The sequence below is a fragment of the Siphateles boraxobius genome, unplaced genomic scaffold (assembly GCF_051911475.1).
Source record: "Siphateles boraxobius isolate OS27281-9 unplaced genomic scaffold, OSU_SipBor_1 5, whole genome shotgun sequence".
NCBI classification, from domain to species: Eukaryota; Metazoa; Chordata; class Actinopteri; order Cypriniformes; family Leuciscidae; genus Siphateles; species Siphateles boraxobius.
The window spans coordinates 3,021,082-3,039,076 of NW_027509141.1; the positions used below are offsets into that span (position 1 = coordinate 3,021,082).

General features: G+C 44.0%; 1 protein-coding gene across 4 annotated transcripts in view; it reads right to left on the reverse strand.

The window, feature by feature from the left end:
* lrp1aa (low density lipoprotein receptor-related protein 1Aa) overlaps positions 1-17,995 on the reverse strand; it is a 264,759-nt gene that overhangs the window by 153,836 nt on the left and 92,928 nt on the right. For all 4 annotated transcript variants that reach the window (XM_077204508.1, XM_077204507.1, XM_077204510.1 and 1 more), the window contains exons 7-15: positions 12,874-13,036; positions 12,509-12,731; positions 10,300-10,489; positions 10,024-10,167; positions 9,356-9,592; positions 9,091-9,271; positions 3,340-3,562; positions 3,004-3,193; positions 2,767-2,892 (exon numbers count right to left, since the gene is read on the reverse strand). In XM_077204508.1, the coding sequence (XP_077060623.1) occupies positions 2,767-2,892; positions 3,004-3,193; positions 3,340-3,562; positions 9,091-9,271; positions 9,356-9,592; positions 10,024-10,167; positions 10,300-10,489; positions 12,509-12,731; positions 12,874-13,036 (1,677 nt within the window). The remainder of the gene's footprint in view (positions 1-2,766; positions 2,893-3,003; positions 3,194-3,339; positions 3,563-9,090; positions 9,272-9,355; positions 9,593-10,023; positions 10,168-10,299; positions 10,490-12,508; positions 12,732-12,873; positions 13,037-17,995) is intronic.

Genomic DNA, 17,995 nt, shown 5'->3' on the forward strand with positions numbered 1-17,995 from the left:
TTCTGCTTACCACAGTTCTCTACACTCACTCATTCTCTCCTGATCCTCCTCAGTATCATCATCAGACACTTGAAGGGCCCGTTTCTTTTTTTACGCTATTTCTCTGCACATTCCTTGCGTTTCTTCTCCATCTCAGACTATTTTGACAGATACACACTGACACTGCACTCAGAGCCCAAAGGGGGAGGAGTTTAAAGATGTGATTGGACCAGCCCAGTGCCAATCAAGAAAAGAACAAATGGGCCGCTGATCTACGTGTTTCATGACGAGAACCGAACTGAATTCTGAACCCTTTTCCTTAGTGTGCAGGACCCACTGAGAAATATGTGGCTGTAGTTTTCACGCTGCCAGAAATTCTACAGAGGAACCAGTCTCTCAAGACTGGCGTCTGGATTTGGTTGAACAGTCACTAGGGTGCCCTAAAGCGGGGAACCGGCAGGCAACAACCGAACTGACCGTTCTACGACCCTCCTCGGAAGATCGTATGGGGACGCTGGCACTTCGGTGCCCTGAACCGGCAGGGAACAACCGAACTGGCAGCGCTGCGACCCTCCTCAGAGAGTCGCACCCCAGAGGGAGCCGAGGAGAAACGATTTCTCAAAACCGCCCCTGCCCCGGAGGAGCCCTCAGAAGCCTGATAGCCTTGTTTTTTGCGACAGATCTTCTTGTCTAAGCTTTATTAGAGATGACGACTGTCCTCAGATCTTGCCTACCTCAAACTAGCTTTGTTCCTACGACCCTCCTCGGAGGATCGTAGGAAAAAGCAGGCACCTCGGAACCCTGAAACGGCGAACCGGCAGGGAGACCGAACTGACTTCTCTACGAGCCTCCTCGGAGGATCGTTTGGGGACACTGACACCTTGGTGCCCTGAACGGCGAACCGGCAGGAAAACCGAACTGGCAGTGCTGCGACCCTCCTCAGAGAGTCACACCCCAGAGGGCGCCGAGGAGAAACGATTTCTCAAAACCGTCCCTACCCCGGAGGGGACCACCCTTAGAAGCCTGATAGCCTCGGCATCAGGTCTTCTTCTTTGCACTCTGTGCTGCGAGGAGCTTAGTTGGCCGAGAATGCTCCCGCCTAGCAGTCTCAGGAACATTAAATTGGTGAGGAAGAAACCTCTGGAACGCCGCTGAAAGGTTTATTTCTTAGTTTTCTTGAAAGCGGAGCGTCCAGAAGAACAGACATATGTTTGTCTTTATTTTTCTTTATTTTTATATCAGAAAAACGTATATAAATATGTCACTCCGTGGCCACCAGCAGGAAAACAACCGAACTGGCAGCGCTACGACCCTCATCAGAGAGTCGCCCCCCAGAAGACGCAGAGGAGAAACTATTTCTCAGTTTATCTGTCTTTGCACAACGCAATTCTCGAACAGCGTCAGTGCCGACATCCACACATTCATCCATGTCCTTATATGCTTTACCCACCAGCGCTGCCTAATAAAATTCATTTATTATTAAAGATGGCTAATGGGTAACGTCGGGGTTAAAAATGATGACGCCGACTCGGGAGAGAGAAAGCTCACAAGCGTCTCTTTAACCCAAGGCACTGTCATACCCTGATACTTAATACCCAGAACATTACTATAGTTAGACGTTTGGGTATTAAACACATAAAATAGAAACCGGTTTATTCCACGATCTCGACACCTCACTGTGGAGATAGGGGGAAAAAAGAAGTCCCCGACGAGAAGGCTGAGTTACAGAGTTTTCCAGCTTTTTTGTTGATATATTTCATCTAATAAACTCTTTTTATTTCCACTCTCATAATGTTCAGCTGTCCAGTAAATATTTAACTAGCAACAGCACTAGATATAACGAAAATATCTGGCCCGTCCCAACCCCCTCTGTCAGATCCGTTTGCGAACCCCAAAATGCGAGTCGCCGCCGTGCCTCCGCAACAGCGGGACCCGCGCGGGGAGCGCGAACCGAACCGTCCTCCTTGAAGAGCGCCCGGCGGGAGCGGAGCATCCTCACGAACAGCTTCTCGCAATGCTCACAGTCAGCTCCCTCGAGAACCAACTGTGGCATGCTCCACTCCCACAAAAAGCTGATGTGTATGTCCCCACCCGTGATATAACTTTGGCAGGGAACAACACAAAACTGCTCTCATTTGCCAAATATATATATATATATTTGGCAAATGTAATGTTTAAAGCAGATGTGTTAACAAATGTCAGTAGACCGGGAAGATTTTAAAACGAGCAGTTCATTCATAAATACGCAAGATCGCTGTGAAAATACAGACCGGAAGACAAAAGGCAACGAGCGCAGCGCTGAAAAGGGGCGTGGCTACATAAGGTCTATAGAAGGCAAAAACTGGCATGTGTAAAGAGTTGTATGTCTGAATTAACAGTGCTTATAAAAGAGTACACACAAAGTACCAATAACCTACTTGTAGCGAGATTCTTAAATGAGCATTTGATGGACAGATTTCAGCAGTGTAGCGACGCAACTGAAGCGGGTACTATTGATCAAAACTTAAATTATAATTTTTTTTGGTGAATTCTGTCCTTCAAAATTAAATTTTAATATCATCACATTTCTGTAATGGCTGTTGAGTAACTTGAAAACTTTAAAAGCAGTGGTATTTTTCATAAATGAAAAATAAATATTTATTTCACCAAGTTGTCACATGTTTAAAATATGTATAACCCTATTTATATATTTGCAAAGATTATTTAATGACCGGGCGTGACAATTCACTTGTATTGACACATTATTTTTTAGTTTTTTAATATGTATGTAGTGTACGCTTGTGTTACCTTTACAGCTGATGTTGTCTGCGGGGTCCAATAATTGGTCCTCAGCACAGGCACATGACCTGCCAGTGGGAGTGGCCAAACACAGACTACTACAGCCACCGTTATTCGCTCTACACGCATTACTTCCTGAGATGAACACACATAAGAATAACATCTGATGAAGACATTCCATAGCCAAACCATAATGGATACTGCATTTTTTTTTACACAAAAACCAGGGAAAAAAACATCTATTACCTAGCTGCTGTTGGGCATCGTACATGCGGATCTCAAAGATGGGTGGCCGTTCGTTGCGTAGCAAAGTGACCGTTTTGGTGTTTTGGTCCAGTTTATAGATGCTGCCGCTGCGGTACTCATTCCAGAACAGGAAGTTTTTGTAGTGGCACAGGCCGAAGGCATGGTTCAGTTCCTGTCCGTCATAAACCGTCTAAGCAGAAACAATATGATGTTGCATCATCGACAGCTGGCAAGTAAATCAGCTTTTTTATTGTTATCTCTTGTTTTTCATTCTTAAATGCAAACACGTGTATGTATATATGAACATCATCTATTAGATCAGCGGTGTGACAGCACCTTGCGTGCAGAGGTGTTGAGATAAACCATCTCGATTCGGTCGTAATAAGCATCCACCCAGTACAGGATTCCCTGAGGGATATCCAAACTCAGGCCGTTGGGCCACAGAACCGTCTTCGAGGTCAGAAGAACGTTACGGTTGGTTCCGTCCATCCAGGCCCTCTCAATCTTCCCCCGCTTGCTCTCCTTTGGGTCCTCCTCCCAGTCAGTCCAGTACATCCAGCTGAAAGAGATAAAAAACATTTTAAAAATGTATTGTTCTGACTGAAAAATTAGATACTTCTTTATAAATTGATTTATCTATTGAGCATTAGTGTATTATGACATATTGCTGTTGCTGCTGTTTTTTTTTTAAAGCAATAAGATCCTTGAGGTTGTAGATTACCAGTTAAAGTTTGGGATAAATAAGGTTTTTTTCAAATGTTTTTGAGTTTCGAGGATGTTTCGAGAAAGTCTCTTATGCTCACCAAGGCTCAATTTATTTGATCAAAAATACATTAAAAAACAGCAATACTGTGAAATAGTATTACAATTTAAAATAACTGCTTTCAATGTGAAAATATTTTAATGAGTAATTTGTTCCTGTGATCAAAGCAATTTTTTTTAAAGAATTTTTTAAAGATTATTACTTCTATTCTGCAAGGACACATTCATTTGACATTGAAGACATTTATAATGTTATAAAAACTTTCAAAATTTTATAAACTTTCTAAAACAAAAAATCAAATTCTATTCACCAAAGAATGCAGAAAAAATGTATCATGCTTTACACAAAAAATATTAAGAAGCAAAACGTATAATAATCAACGTCCTGAAGAGAGACTCCTGACAAAAGAGCTTTAGAAGCAGCCATACTCCTAGTAGAGTGAGCTCGGAGCCAAGGGCCAAGGCTGACCAGCCGACTCATAGGCAAGTGTGATGGCCTCAACCACCCACTTGCTCATCCTCTGCTTAGACGCGGGACACCCTTTTCTGGGTGGTCCAAAGCAAACAAACAACTGTTTAGATTCCCTCCACAGGGCAGCTCTGTGGATGTAAGCGTCTAAAGCCCTAACTGGGCAGAGCAGATTAAGCTTCTCCTGGTCCGACGTCAGAAAAGGAGGAGGGCAGAAGGCTTGCAGTACAATAGGCCTAACAGAATTAGTAGGGACCTTAGGAACATAGCCCGGTCTAGAAAGGAGAAAGGCTTTTACCATGCCGGGCGAGAATTCCAAGCACGAGGGAGAGACCGATAGAGCTTGAATATCTCCTATCCTTTTTAAAGAAGAGATAGCAAGAAGAAAAATAGTTTTTAGAGTAACGAATTTCTCAGAAACTTCTTCGATGGGCTCGAACGGTGCTAGAGAGAGAGCTTCTAGAACAACCGCAAGGTCCCAGGTCGGCACCCTCGTGCGAACTGCTGGCCTCAGCCTCAAAATGCCACGAAGGAAACGAGTTACAAGTGGGTGTCTCCCGAGAGAGGCTCCACTTAAAGGGACGTGGTAAGCAGATAAGGCCGCCACGTACACCTTCAGTGTGGAGTGGGATAACCCTGTGGAGAAACGCTCCTGCAGGAATTCCAGCACTGCACCCACCGGGCAGTTAACTGGGTCCAGCCGGTGTTGCCCACACCAGGACGTGAAAAGTTACCACCTCAAAGCATATAATTTCCTCGTGGCCGGAGCTCTGGATTGGAGGATGGTCTCAACGACCTCAGTCGAGAGACCAGATTCTACGAGCTGGGCCCCCTCAGAGGCCAAGCCCACAAATTCCACAGCTCTGGGCGGGGGTGAAGAAGCGACCCAATCGCCTGAGAGAGAAGGTCCCTCCTGATCGGAATCTCCAGAGGAGGGCCAACAAGGAGAGATACCAGGTCCGCAAACCATACTCGGGCCGGCCAGTACAGGGCTACCAACAGTAGACTGACCCCGTCCCGGCGAACCCTTTCCAGAACTCCTGGGAGCAGAGCACTCGGGGGAAATGCGTACAGACGTGACATCGACCACGCCTGTACCATAGCGTCCAACACCAGAGTGGCTGGAAGGCTTAGAGAGAACCACAGCGGGCAGTGTGATGTCTCTTTGGATGCAAACAGATCTACCTCGGCACGACCGAAATGTTTCCACAGGAGCTCCACCACCTCGGGGTGGAGTCTCCACTCCCCGGGCCTCGGCCCCTGCCTCGACAGGATGTCTGCTCCTAGATTTAGATACCCTGGGATATAAATCGCCCTCAATGAAAGAAGCTTCCCCTGGGACCATAGAAGGATCTGGCGAGCCAGCTTGTATAGCAGGCGCGAACGCAGACCTCCCTGGTGATTTATGTAGGAGATCACCGATGTGTTGTCTGACCGGACAAGAACATGATGACCCCTCAGGTCTGGGAGGAAGTGTTTCAGAGCCTGAAACACAGCCAACATTTCTAGACAGTTTATATGCCAAGAGAGATGATGGTCCTGCCACAGACCCTGAGCAGGGCGACCACTCATGATCGCCCCCCAGCCCGTGAGGGAGGCATCTGTCGTTAGCGTTACACGACGACAAGGAGCTCCCAGCACGGGCCCATGAGATAGGAACCAAGGTTCTTTCCACATGGTCAGGGCGCGAAGACAACGTCGCGGTACCCTGATCATGCGGAACGGGTTTCCCCTCGGGGAGAACCCCTTGGTCTTGAGCCACCACTGCAACGGTCTCATGTACAACAGGCCGCAAGGAATAACGTTGGACGCTGCTGCCATCAGACCCAACAATCTCTGAAACTGTTTGACAGTGAGTGACTGGCCTAGCTTTGCTTGTTTGACGGCCATAAGGATCGAAGTGATACGAGCAGGAGACAGACGTGCCTGCATCGTCGTCGAATCCCAAATTACACCCAGAAAAGTGGTCCTCTGAAGCGGAGATAGCACACTTTTCTTGGCATTGAGCCTCAACCCCAGTTTCTTGATATGAGCGAGAACGACATCTCGATGCCGAGCCGCCTGATGCTCCGATTGAGCTAGAATCAACCAATCGTCTATATAACTATATAACAGCGGAGCCAGAGCTGCATCCATACATTTCGTGAAAGTCCGGGGAGACAGTGCTAGGCCGAATGGAAGAACCCGATATTGATACGCTTCGCCCCCGAAAGCGAACCTCAGGAACTTCCTGTGTTCTGAATGGATGGAGATATTGAAGTATGCGTCCTTTAGATCTATCGTGACAAACCAGTCCTCGGATCTGATTTGTGACACGATCTGTTTGAGCGTAAGCATCTTGAACTTGAACTTCCCTACTGTACGATTTAACAGGCGCAGATCTAAAATTGGACGCAACCCCCCATCGTTTTTCGGAACGATGAAGTACCGGCTGTAATAACCTGACTCCCTGCTGGGAGGAAGAACTCGTTCTATAGCTCCCTTCAGCAGAAGAGTTTTTACCTCCTGTTCCATAACCAGAGCCTGCTCGGGGCCCACCACTGTAGGTAGTACTCCCCTGAATCGAGGCGGACGAGACCTGAACTGAATAGCGTAACCCTTTTCGACTGTCTGCAGGACCCAATGAGATACATTTGGAAGGTTTTTCCACTCTGCCAAAAAATCTACTAAGGGTACCAGCCTCTCGAGGCTGGCCTCTGGAATATTTGGAGCTGCAGACACAGTGCCCTGTAACAGCGCACCGGCAGGGAACAACTGGTCTGACAGCTCTGGACCCCTCCTCAGAGGGAGCAAGCGCCCCTCGGGGAAACACTCGCTGGGACCGTCTACGCCCCGGCACGAAGGCGGGGTTGGCAGAACAGACCCCTGAGGGCACAGAGAGAGAATGGGCACCGTGTAATGCGGTGAACTCCTTTCTCTCACGGTGGGGACTACCCTCAGCATCCTGACGCCAGAGACGTCAGGACTTTTTTGACGAAGCCTTCTTGGCCATAATGACTGTCCTCAGATCAGCCTTACCCCTCGAAGACTTCGTCTGAGAGCGCCGCGTCTCGTCCCAGTTTTGCTGAGGAGGAGCACGAGACGCGACGCTCTGTTTCTGTTGCGTGCATTGTGAGGAGCTGGTAGACGGACGAGGCTGCCCCCGCCCAGAAGCCCCGGAGACGTGTACGCGAAGGGGAAGAAATTTTTGGAGCGCCGCCGCCTGCTTCTTTTCTTCCTGAAACCTCTCGATGACAGAATTTACCGAGTCACCGAAGAGGCCAGCAGTTGAAAGCGGGGCGTCCAGGAGGAAAGTTTTCTCCTTCTCCTTCATATTGGAGAGGTTTAACCATAAATGTCTCTTATCACGTCAGCACTAACCTCTTCCCCTTCTCTCACATCTTTAAGCAGATCAGCCTGATACGCTTGAAGTATCGCCATGGTGTGAAGGCATGATGCTGCTTGGCCCGCCGCTGAATAAGCTTTGCCCACCAAAGCCGAAGTATTTCTTAAGGGCTTGGTGGGCAATGCCGGTGTCTTAAAAGACGATGCCGAATCGGGAGAGAGATGACTAGCGAGAGTCTCCTCAGCCTTCGGCATCGCCCCATACCCATAAAACTTAGCCCCAGATATATTGGAATAAGTGGAGGTCTGTTGACTAAAAATACGAGAAGATACATGTCTTTTCCAGGACCTCGACACCTCAGTGTGGAGGTCTGGAAAGAAAGGAAGACACCGGCGCGGAGGCATAGCGCGAGACGGCAAAAATCTTTCATCTAGTTTAGATTTTAATTTAGACTCCTGCCTATCAGCTGGCCACTCAATGCTTAATTTTTCTACGGCTCGAGTGAGCACCTCCATAAGCTCATCACTGGCAGGAGACTGAAGTGACGAGTCCCCAGTCTCTAGTGTGTTATCAATACTTTCAACATCCAGCTCCTCAGAGCTGGATAGTTGAAGAACAGGTGCCTCAGCCTGGGCGGAAGAAACCGCAGCGCGTGCTTCCGAACCCGGGACTGAGGCACTGGATCTAACAGGTAAAGGCTGAGATGAGGCAGAGCCCGTCTCAAACCCATCTGTTAGATCCAACTGCGATCCCCAGGACAGGCGTCGCCGCTCAGCCTCAGCAAAAGCGGGACACGATCCGCGGGGAGCGCGCACCGAACCGCTCTCCTCAAAGAGTGATCGGCGGGAGCGCATCGTCCGTAGAGGTAGACGCTCGCAATGCTCACAATCAGCCCCCTCGAGAGCTGACTGGGCAAGCTGCACTCCTAAACAAGCAACACATAGTAGATGTGTATCCCCGCCAGTAATAAAGCGAGTGCAGGGGAAAACACACTTCCTAAACTGTTGCTCGCTCGCCATAATGATATATAGTTTTTTATATATATATGAGAATATATAAGTGAAAACTCCTACCTAGTGATAACTAATGACAGACAAAACACAGTATTGAATGATTTCACACACACAGAGCGCTTGCTGAAGTAACAGAAGCTGATGCGCTTGTGTTTTGGGAGTGCTTTATAGTTTGCTGGTCGATGACGTCACCCGCCTATGACGTTCCGTCTCGCCATTGGATTGATTTCATACGTGCTTAATGACGCACTCCCGCAGGGGCGTTCCCACAGCGTTTCACGCAGCTCGAGTTCCCTGATAGGGAACAGTTCTTTTAAATTGTAATAATTTTATATCAAATATATGCAGCCAAGGTGAGCAGAAGAGAGTTCTTTCAAAAACATTAAACATCAACCAAATAAACCTGTAGTGAGCATAAGTGATTTTACAGTTTTGGTCAATTCAATTTATGATATGACATTCATGTATTAGCCCACAAATAACCCAACAACTGCTATACAATTCAATCTAGAGCTCACCCGTGCCGAGGGTCCACCACAATCGCTCGAGGATGGGTCATCTTGCCCTCAATGAGAGTCTTCCTGGTCTGAGAAGCTTTCTCGAGCCGAGCAACACTGATGGTCTTCTTGGGACCATCATCTGTCCAGTAGAGATTATTGGCCATCCAGTCCACAGCGATTCCTTCAACAGTGTGAATACCTGGAAAACCATACACACATAACCAAATGAAGAATACACACCAGCAATAAGAAGAATTAATGAATTAATTAACATTTTTAGCACCTTCTTTAAGGATGATGTCTCTTTCCGTGCCATCGATCTTCTGTCGGCCAATCAGGTAGCTGGTGGCATCAGCGAAGTAGATGAAGTTACTCTGTGCATGGAAGTCCAGAGCTCGAGGGTTCATCAGGTTCTCGATGGGGATCATGTATTCATCCTGAACTTTAGGGTTTATGTCCATACCACGGATAACTCCCGGACGACCCTTCCCGTACACCAGGAATAACTCATGCTCAGGCTCTGGGAATATAGTGAAAAGTGAGTCTATGGTGACGGTACTAACATTTTTCTTACGATCAATTCCAATCTCTGCTTCTTGTCTTTTTCAAAGTCATGTGTTCAAAGGTCACTCACAGATCCCAAATCAATTCTACCAATAGTTCATTGCATATTCAAAGCAAAAACCTTGAAATCAATATTGGGGGTAAATGGTAAAGACCTTCATCTTTTTGAATGATTCAGCTAAAGTGTGGGTCAAACCTCCAGTCTAGATGATATGCATAGACATCACTAAGGAACTATGTGAAAGAAAAGTGCGAGAGTTTGAAATAACAAATGCTCAATGAAGCTGAGCCAATCAAACGTTTTCATTTTAAGTAGGCAAAACTATTGTAAATCTAATTGTGAATTGATAGATGAAGTAGAATCTGATTGGCTGTGATGTCACTCACTCTTGCATGATTTGCCATCGTTGCCCAGGCTAAAGCCAGACCGACATCGACACGTCCGACTCTTGTGGCTGTTGCCCAACAAACAGATGTCTGAACAACCTCCAGCTTTCCCAAACTTATCGGGCTCACAGGCATGACTCCGCACTGAAGAAAAGTAACAAGAGAGTTCAAGTGAGCTGGAGCTTGACTGTGGTGTAGTGGTTGCCTTTTTAAAAGTTATATATGTTACTGACTCAATCTATACAGCTGAGCAATAGATGAGAAAGAGTTTAATACCAGAGGGCTGGCGTCTCTGGTGGTAAACATGTAGAGCTCCTCCCTTGTCCACACGGGTGACCACTTGATAATCTGAACTGTTGAATCGATTGACGCGGATCACACTGGTCTTAGGCTGCATGTTGGCATTGTCTGAGTTTGTGGCATATAGATAGTTCTCAAAGACTGTGAGCCCATAAAGATGCTCAATCTGAGAAAAGAAATATTCAATTATTGTTCAATTAATTCTATTATTTGGGAAGTTGTGCTTGCTCTGTTGGCTTGAGTGAGCAAGATACACACAGATTAGCCTTGGGCTGAGCAGAAAAATGTTATCCATAACTCAAGCAGAGAGGAGGAAATCAGGCTAATATATTTACAGAATCAGATTTAATAAAATGACTCAGTAGCACTAATGAAACAACACTGTCTCTCCCATCTACTAAAGCATTTATCACAGTAAATAATGCTAGCCACTATTAGACACTCTCACAATGCAATGTATTAAATGGTAAATGTTAGGTTCAATACAGCTGCTGAAATGTAACGTGGATGGATGGATAAACAGATGGATGGATCATCACAATAGAATGGATGGATGGATAAACAGATGGACGTTACGATGGATGGATGGATGGACATTTTATTGGATGGATAGATAGAGGGATCAATGGACTAATTTAAAGAACTTGGGAGTCATTTTTGATTCATCCATTATTTTTGATCGACAGATAAAGACAGTGGTTCGTAATTGCTTCTTCTACTTAATTGCAATAGCCAAATTGAAACCAATTCTCTCAGCCAGCGACCTGGAAAACGTTGTCCATGCTTATATTTTCTCTTGTCTAGATTATTGTAGTGCACTATATGTTGGGACCTGTCAAACACACATTGCCTGCTTGCAGCTAGTACAAAATGCTGCTGCAAGGTTGTTGATGAATGCTGGGAAAACAGATCATGTTACTCCCTTTTTATCTTTTTTAGGTTGGCTACCAATACATTTTAGGATGCAGTATAAGATTCTGATATATGTTTTAAAGCACTCCACGGAATGGCGCCAGAATACTTATCTGAGCTTATCAAGCCCTACAGTTCAGGCGTAAGACTAAGATCAGCAAACAAGTTTCTTCTAACTATTCCCCGTGCGTGTCTCAAAATGAAAGGTGATCGTGCTTTCTCTGTCGCTGGTCCTAGATTGTGGAATAATCTGCCATTGGATATCAGAATTTCCTTGAACCTAAATGTTTTTAAGGACCGCTTAAAATCTTATATGTACTCTCTGGCGTTTTAGTACATTAGTACATGGATGTTTTTTTATTTTTTGTCTTCTTGTTCTGTTGTTTTTTACTGTAATATACAGCACTTTGGAACTATGGTGGCAGTCTGTAAGGTGCTATATAAATAAATAAAGGATAACGACAAACGACATTAGGGTGGATGAATGGATTGGTGGATGGATAGATAAACAGATAGACGTTACGATGAATGAATCATGGATGATGGATATATAAACATCAACATTACAATGGATGGATGGATTGGTGGGTGGATGGATGGATGGATGGATGGATGGACCGATGGATAAATAAATCGAAGTTACGATAGATGGATGGATAAATAAATCAAAGTTACAATGGATGGATGGATGAATAAACAGATCGACCATCCATGATGGATGGATGATGGATGGATGATGGATGGATGGATGGAGCAACAGATGGACATTAGATGGATAGATGTTTGAATGGGTTTTGTTCCAATTTTTCTCTATTGTACAACACTTTATTATAACATCTGTTGTTTTCAAATGTGCTTTATAAATAAACCTTGACTTGATTTTTGACTTGACTTTGATGGATGGGCAGATGGTTAAGAGGTGAATGGCTGATGCTAGAAGTTTGGATTGATAAAATAGATAAATGATTGATTGAAAGATGGATGTTTGGGTGTCTGGAAGGATGGCATGTTCTGAAGGTGTGTGGGATCTTTTTCTGTTCACTGTAAGTGTTTTTGAGAAGATGGAAATCATGTTCATCTACAGAATAATGTTGCTTTTAGGGGCAGTAAAAGAGCGAAGTTGATACAGAGTACCATGACATCATTTCTAAATGTTAGATTTACCAACTCATTGTCATTTAAATGATTGAAAACAATGGAGAAATTAGTTATTGAGCAACACATTCTTGTGCAACCACATGTAAAACATCTGATCTTGCTATTTGCTCCTTACCAACAGTCCTTGAATGATTGTGTGTCTGTTTTTGCCTTCATAGTCCACTACCTCGATGTAGTCCAGATAAGCATCAGCCCAGTAGACCAACCTGTTGACCAAGTCCAGGGTGATGCCATGTGGGAAGACAATTTTACTGTCCACCAACTTTGTTCGATTCTGTCCATCCATATCACAGCGTTCCACCTTTGGGATCTGTCCGTAGTCAGTGAAAAAAACCTTTCTGTTGAAGATAACATTGAGAAAGGAGATAGTAATTATTATATATGAGTACACCATTTAGCAAATAAAATAAAGGTAACTGCTCAATATTCAGCTAGCTAGTTGTGTACACAGAGGAAGTGTGAGCTTGATAATCTTTATACCCCATGGCTGGGTCCAGAGCGATGCCTTTAGGGTTGTAGAGTTCTTGATCCAACAGTGTCACACATGTGGTTCCATCTTTATCACATACGAAGATTCGATCATCCACGTCATCAACAAAATAGAAGTTTCCCGTAAGCCAGTCTATTGCCATCTGCTCTACATCTGTAAAGAACAGATCATGAAGAGAAATGTAGGTAAAACAGAAATTATGTGCTTTATTTGTTAACATGCCCCATTCTATTAATTTATTATACAGTTAAGTTCATATAAGTTTTAAATCTCAATTAAAATTGACAGTACTTATTTTGAATCATTCCAAAAATAAGACGTAAACTCTTTAACAGTTGTAGAACAAACTGAAATCATTCATGATTGCATTCAATCAAGAACATTTTAAAAATTTTGCCTCATGATCAGTCACAAGATACGCTAAAACCCTATGTTGTAGTCGAGACCAGCTCATTCGAGTCCTGAAGATGGTCGAGTCTGAGTCAAGTCCGAGCCCACACGTTCCCGAGTCCAAGACAAGATATATGAAAATACAGTCTAGGTCTCAAGACTCGAAGTCAAAATCCATATTTGTATGTCTTTGGTCTTGTCATGACCTCATGATCATGTGAATTCATTCTTGACTCGGACTCAACGCTCAACCAAATCTTGACTATAAGATGAGGGGCATTTATAAAGAAAGTAAACATTAAAGAATGGTGAGCATGCATTCATTTATGTGCAAATAAACACATGTGAACACAATGGTGCCTGACTGGCGCTGATTATTCCTTTACCAACCATGCAGTTTTGTGGTTAAATGACTCTGTGACTATTTTGAAATAGTGCTAATAATAATACAGTGGTCTCACATCCATGTTTCTCTTTTTCACTTCTACAATGACGCTCTTTCTCTTTGAAACAGATGAGTCAGGGAACTATCTGAAGGCATGTGCGCATGTTACACAATTTCCAAAAAAGTTGTTTTAACAGCTGCGATCGCTGTGGCTAACTGTGGATTCTTGCTCCTTTGCAGCCCCCCACCTCTTCAATACGCCCCATTCTGACCTTAAAATGTCAAAATGTCTCAATGTATCTGAACCTCTCCTCCTTTAACCCCATTTTTACCAAATCATACTTTTAATGGGATGATTACATTTGAACATTGAGTGGCTGTGAAAGCGTGGCACAGGAAGGCATAGAAACCATGACTGTTGGGTAAAATTGTACAGGAGATGCAGGAAAATCTAAACAGATGGAGAGATAGAAGGCTCAGGGGAGGAGACAGAGACAGTGTTGGCCTCTCTTGTTTCTACAAAGGAAAGTTGGCCATTGTGCAAGAGCCAGACGTTTACTGGAATCAAGGGCTGTATCCCCAAAGGTGTTGTTTATTTAAGAGCCGAGTCCTGCCTAAACTTTTCCAGCTGCCCCGACTGAAAGCCAGTGATTAAAAACACAGATCAAAAACACTAAAGATTGGAGAAAAGAGCAAGTGTACAAATGACGGTTGAGGAAGACGAATGGGTCTTAGAGCAGCTGCCGCTTGAACAATGCAAGAATAGAGGAACGCCACAGAGAAAAAACAGAGAAGCAGTGGGCTGAGGAACCTGGCTTCAGTCTCATTGTAATTCCTATTAAAATTGTAGGTATCAGTGGAAGGATGGTAAGAAATTCCATTTGTGACACAACCTTCCCTCTACACTGAATGAAAACAAATGGTCTAATGGCTCTAGCTCTCATTTCCTGAGACAGCTTCATATGAAAATGCATTGAGCCTAACAAACAAAGGCCTGTTTTTACATCTTGAACCTTATTTTATTAATAGTGGAGTTTGTTTAAAGTTGTTTCTCAAACGGCCTTGACATTTCAAGAATAAGCTCAGGAGTTCAAAACTATTGGCACTGGAAATTATGTCACATAAAATTTAATGAAAGTGATGCTTTTGAAAACATATTTCTGACAATAAATTAAAGATTTTTGAAATGGCATGTCTATTTTGTCTCAGCGGAGCTGAGAACAATCGGAACATGGCCATATTCTTGTTCAGCTGCTTAATATCTTTGTCAGTCGACCATGATCGCGCACCGCTCGCGCACGTGCATCTAGGTGACACGGATAAATATACGCAGCAATATATAATGAATATTCCTGAGAGATCCGTAGTTGCGCGGGATGTGGAAGCGTGCAAAAGTTCCAGAAATGTACAAAAAGTGTCCTGGCCTTGAATGACAAGGTAAGGAAAATAAGACTAAATCAAAATTAAAAAACCAAGACTAGGTTGACCATGTGATTTTTCTCAGGAGATGTTTTGAGCATTTTACTTCAGACACCAGACTATCAGCAAACTGCCAAGAGAACTGCTAGCTGGCTACTCAAAAAAAAAACTAGCAATAAATCATTCAGCATATTTGTATTTGATCTGTGTGAATTACAGAAATATAAGACTTGCTAGACCTACATTTAGCTACCAAGCAACCTTTCCACAAGGATAGATTGATTTTATTTTTGTGACTTGTGCATAACTTGATGAGAAATGATAATATCATAACAAGGTAAAAAATGTGTAATCAAGTGATGACTGAATAACAGTCATGTAAATGCTAAATGTCCTAATACCTGTTGATACTACAACAATGCAAAGTATATGCTCTTAAAGGGTAAGTTCAGCGTTTTACAAGTAAAGCTCTGTTTTAAGATCGTTTCTGATGAAATCGAACGGTTAAGATTAAAATTTGGACACATGCTGCTGTCCCGAGAATTTTAGGTTTTTGTGTTAGCACCCCCCCACCTATACAATGGTTCCATAGGTGCATTGGAACAATCATTCATATAAACGCATTAAACTTTAGTTTACAAAGACGTGAAACTCACCGAGTGGTCTGGGGTGTTCACTGATATGCTCACGCAAAAATCGTTGCAAAAGATGCTTTCCACAAAACCTAAAATTCTCGGGACAGCAGCATGTGTCCAAATTTTAATCTTAACCGTTCGATTTCATCAGAAACGATCTTAAAACAGGGCTTTACTTGTAAAACGCCGAACTTACCCTTTAACCGTGCAGTTTTTCACATATCATGTAATACTCAATTAAATGCCCCCGGACCCCCCCCCTAGGGAGAGCACCCCCACATAATAAAATCACAATTTAACCCCTGTTTACAGCTATCAAGTAAGTAATATTTCTGTCCATATTGAAACCATGGACATCTTTGACACAGATTCTATTGTTTGACGGCTTGTGCTTTTATAATAATAATAATATTAAAGTTATTTTATATAGCGCCTTTCTCAAACCCAAGGTCGCTTTACGTAGTGGGAAGGCAAGTATAGACAACAGCAACAACCAAAACAATACAACAAAGACAAGTTATCTGTATGAAGCTATGAGGTTGGTGTGGAGAAATGATCATTAATAAAAAGGTCTTGAGATGTGCTTTAAAGAGAGGAAGTGAAGGACAGACACAAAGAGGTTGTGGGAGGCTGTTCCAGAGTTTGGGAGCCAAGGCACTGAAGGACCTGCCACCCAGGGTGGAAAGTTTGGAGCGGGGGATAGCCAAGAGATTTTGGTCAGCGGATCTGAGTGAGCGGGATGGAGTGTACGGGATCAGGAGGTTGCGGATGTAGGGGGGAGCGAGGTTGTGGAGCCCTTTGAAGGTGAGTAGTAGTACTTTGTATTTGATCCGGGACGGAACTGGTAGCCAGTGGAGTTGGTAGAGAATAGGGGTGATGTGTGCTGATCGTCTGGTATGGGTGAGGAGCCTGGCTGCCGAGTTTTGAATATATTGTAACCTATGAAGTGATTTAACAGGGAGACCAAGGAAAAGTGAGTTGCAGTAGTCTAGACGGGACATAATGAAGCAGTTAACCAGAGTGTGTGCATCACTAACAGAGAGGAAGGGTTTGAGGCGAGCAATGTTGCGGAGGTGAAAGAAGGCAGTCTTAGTGAGTGATTTGATATGAGAATCAAAGCTAAGGGTGGAGTCAAGCAAAATGCCAAGGTTTTTAACAACAGGGGTAGGGTGGACAGATGAACCATCAATATTGAGAGTGAGACTGGGAGAATTAGAGAGGATGCTTTTAGGGCCAATCAGCAGAATTTCCGTTTTATCTGTGTTGAGTTTGAGACAATTTTTTGCATCCATAATTTTAAGTCAGAGAGGCAGTCAGTGAGGGAGCATGGTGGTGGGTCGGAGGGAGAGTGAGTGGTCAAATAGAGTGGGATATCATCTGCATAACAGTGGAAATTAAGACCATGGCTGCGTATAATCGGGCCAATAGGGAGGATGTATATGAGAAAGAGGAGGGGCCCAAGTACAGAACACTGGGGGACACCACGGATGACAGGGGACTTGGAAGACTGATGAGGACCAAGCGTCAGAAACTGCTTTCTGTTGGAGAGGTATGACTGGAACCAATTGAGGGCTGTACCAGAAACATCAATAGCAGACAGACGGGCGATTAGAACATTGTGGTTGATGGTATTGAAAGCAGCACTAAGGTCAAAGAGGATGAGAATGTTAAGTGAACCAGAGTCAGCAGACAGTAGAAGGTCGTTAACTATGCGTAGAAGGGCAGTCTCTGTACTGTGACATGAATGGAAGCCAGATTGAAAAGGCTCATACAGGTCATGGTGATTAAGAAAGGTGTGTAGTTGTGAGGCCACCACTCTTTCCAGTACCTTGGCCAGGAAGGGGAGGTTGGAGATAGGGCGGTAGTTTAATAGTGATGTGGGGTCGCAGTCCGTTTTTATGAGAATGGCTGCAGCAGTCTTGAGGGTAGCAGGCACAACACCAGAGTTGAGGCAGGTTTTTACAATCAATGCAATGGGTTCAGATAAGGATGTGATGCAAGCTTTAAGTAGAGGGGTGGGGGCAGGGTCAAGCTGACACGATGAGGAGTTAGACTTATTTATAATGAGACTTATTTATAATGAAGGGCAAACACACTTCATGGACCAAGTTACTTGGTCCTAATTTGATTCCACCCTCTGACCCATTGTAAATAATACATTGCTTGACAGAATAATTATGAATTTGCTATCAATAAATTATATATTTTTTTCTCTTATTTATGAAACCTTGCAAGGTATATGTAGTTCTAATAAACTAAAAGTTCCATACAAGCTGTGCCTTA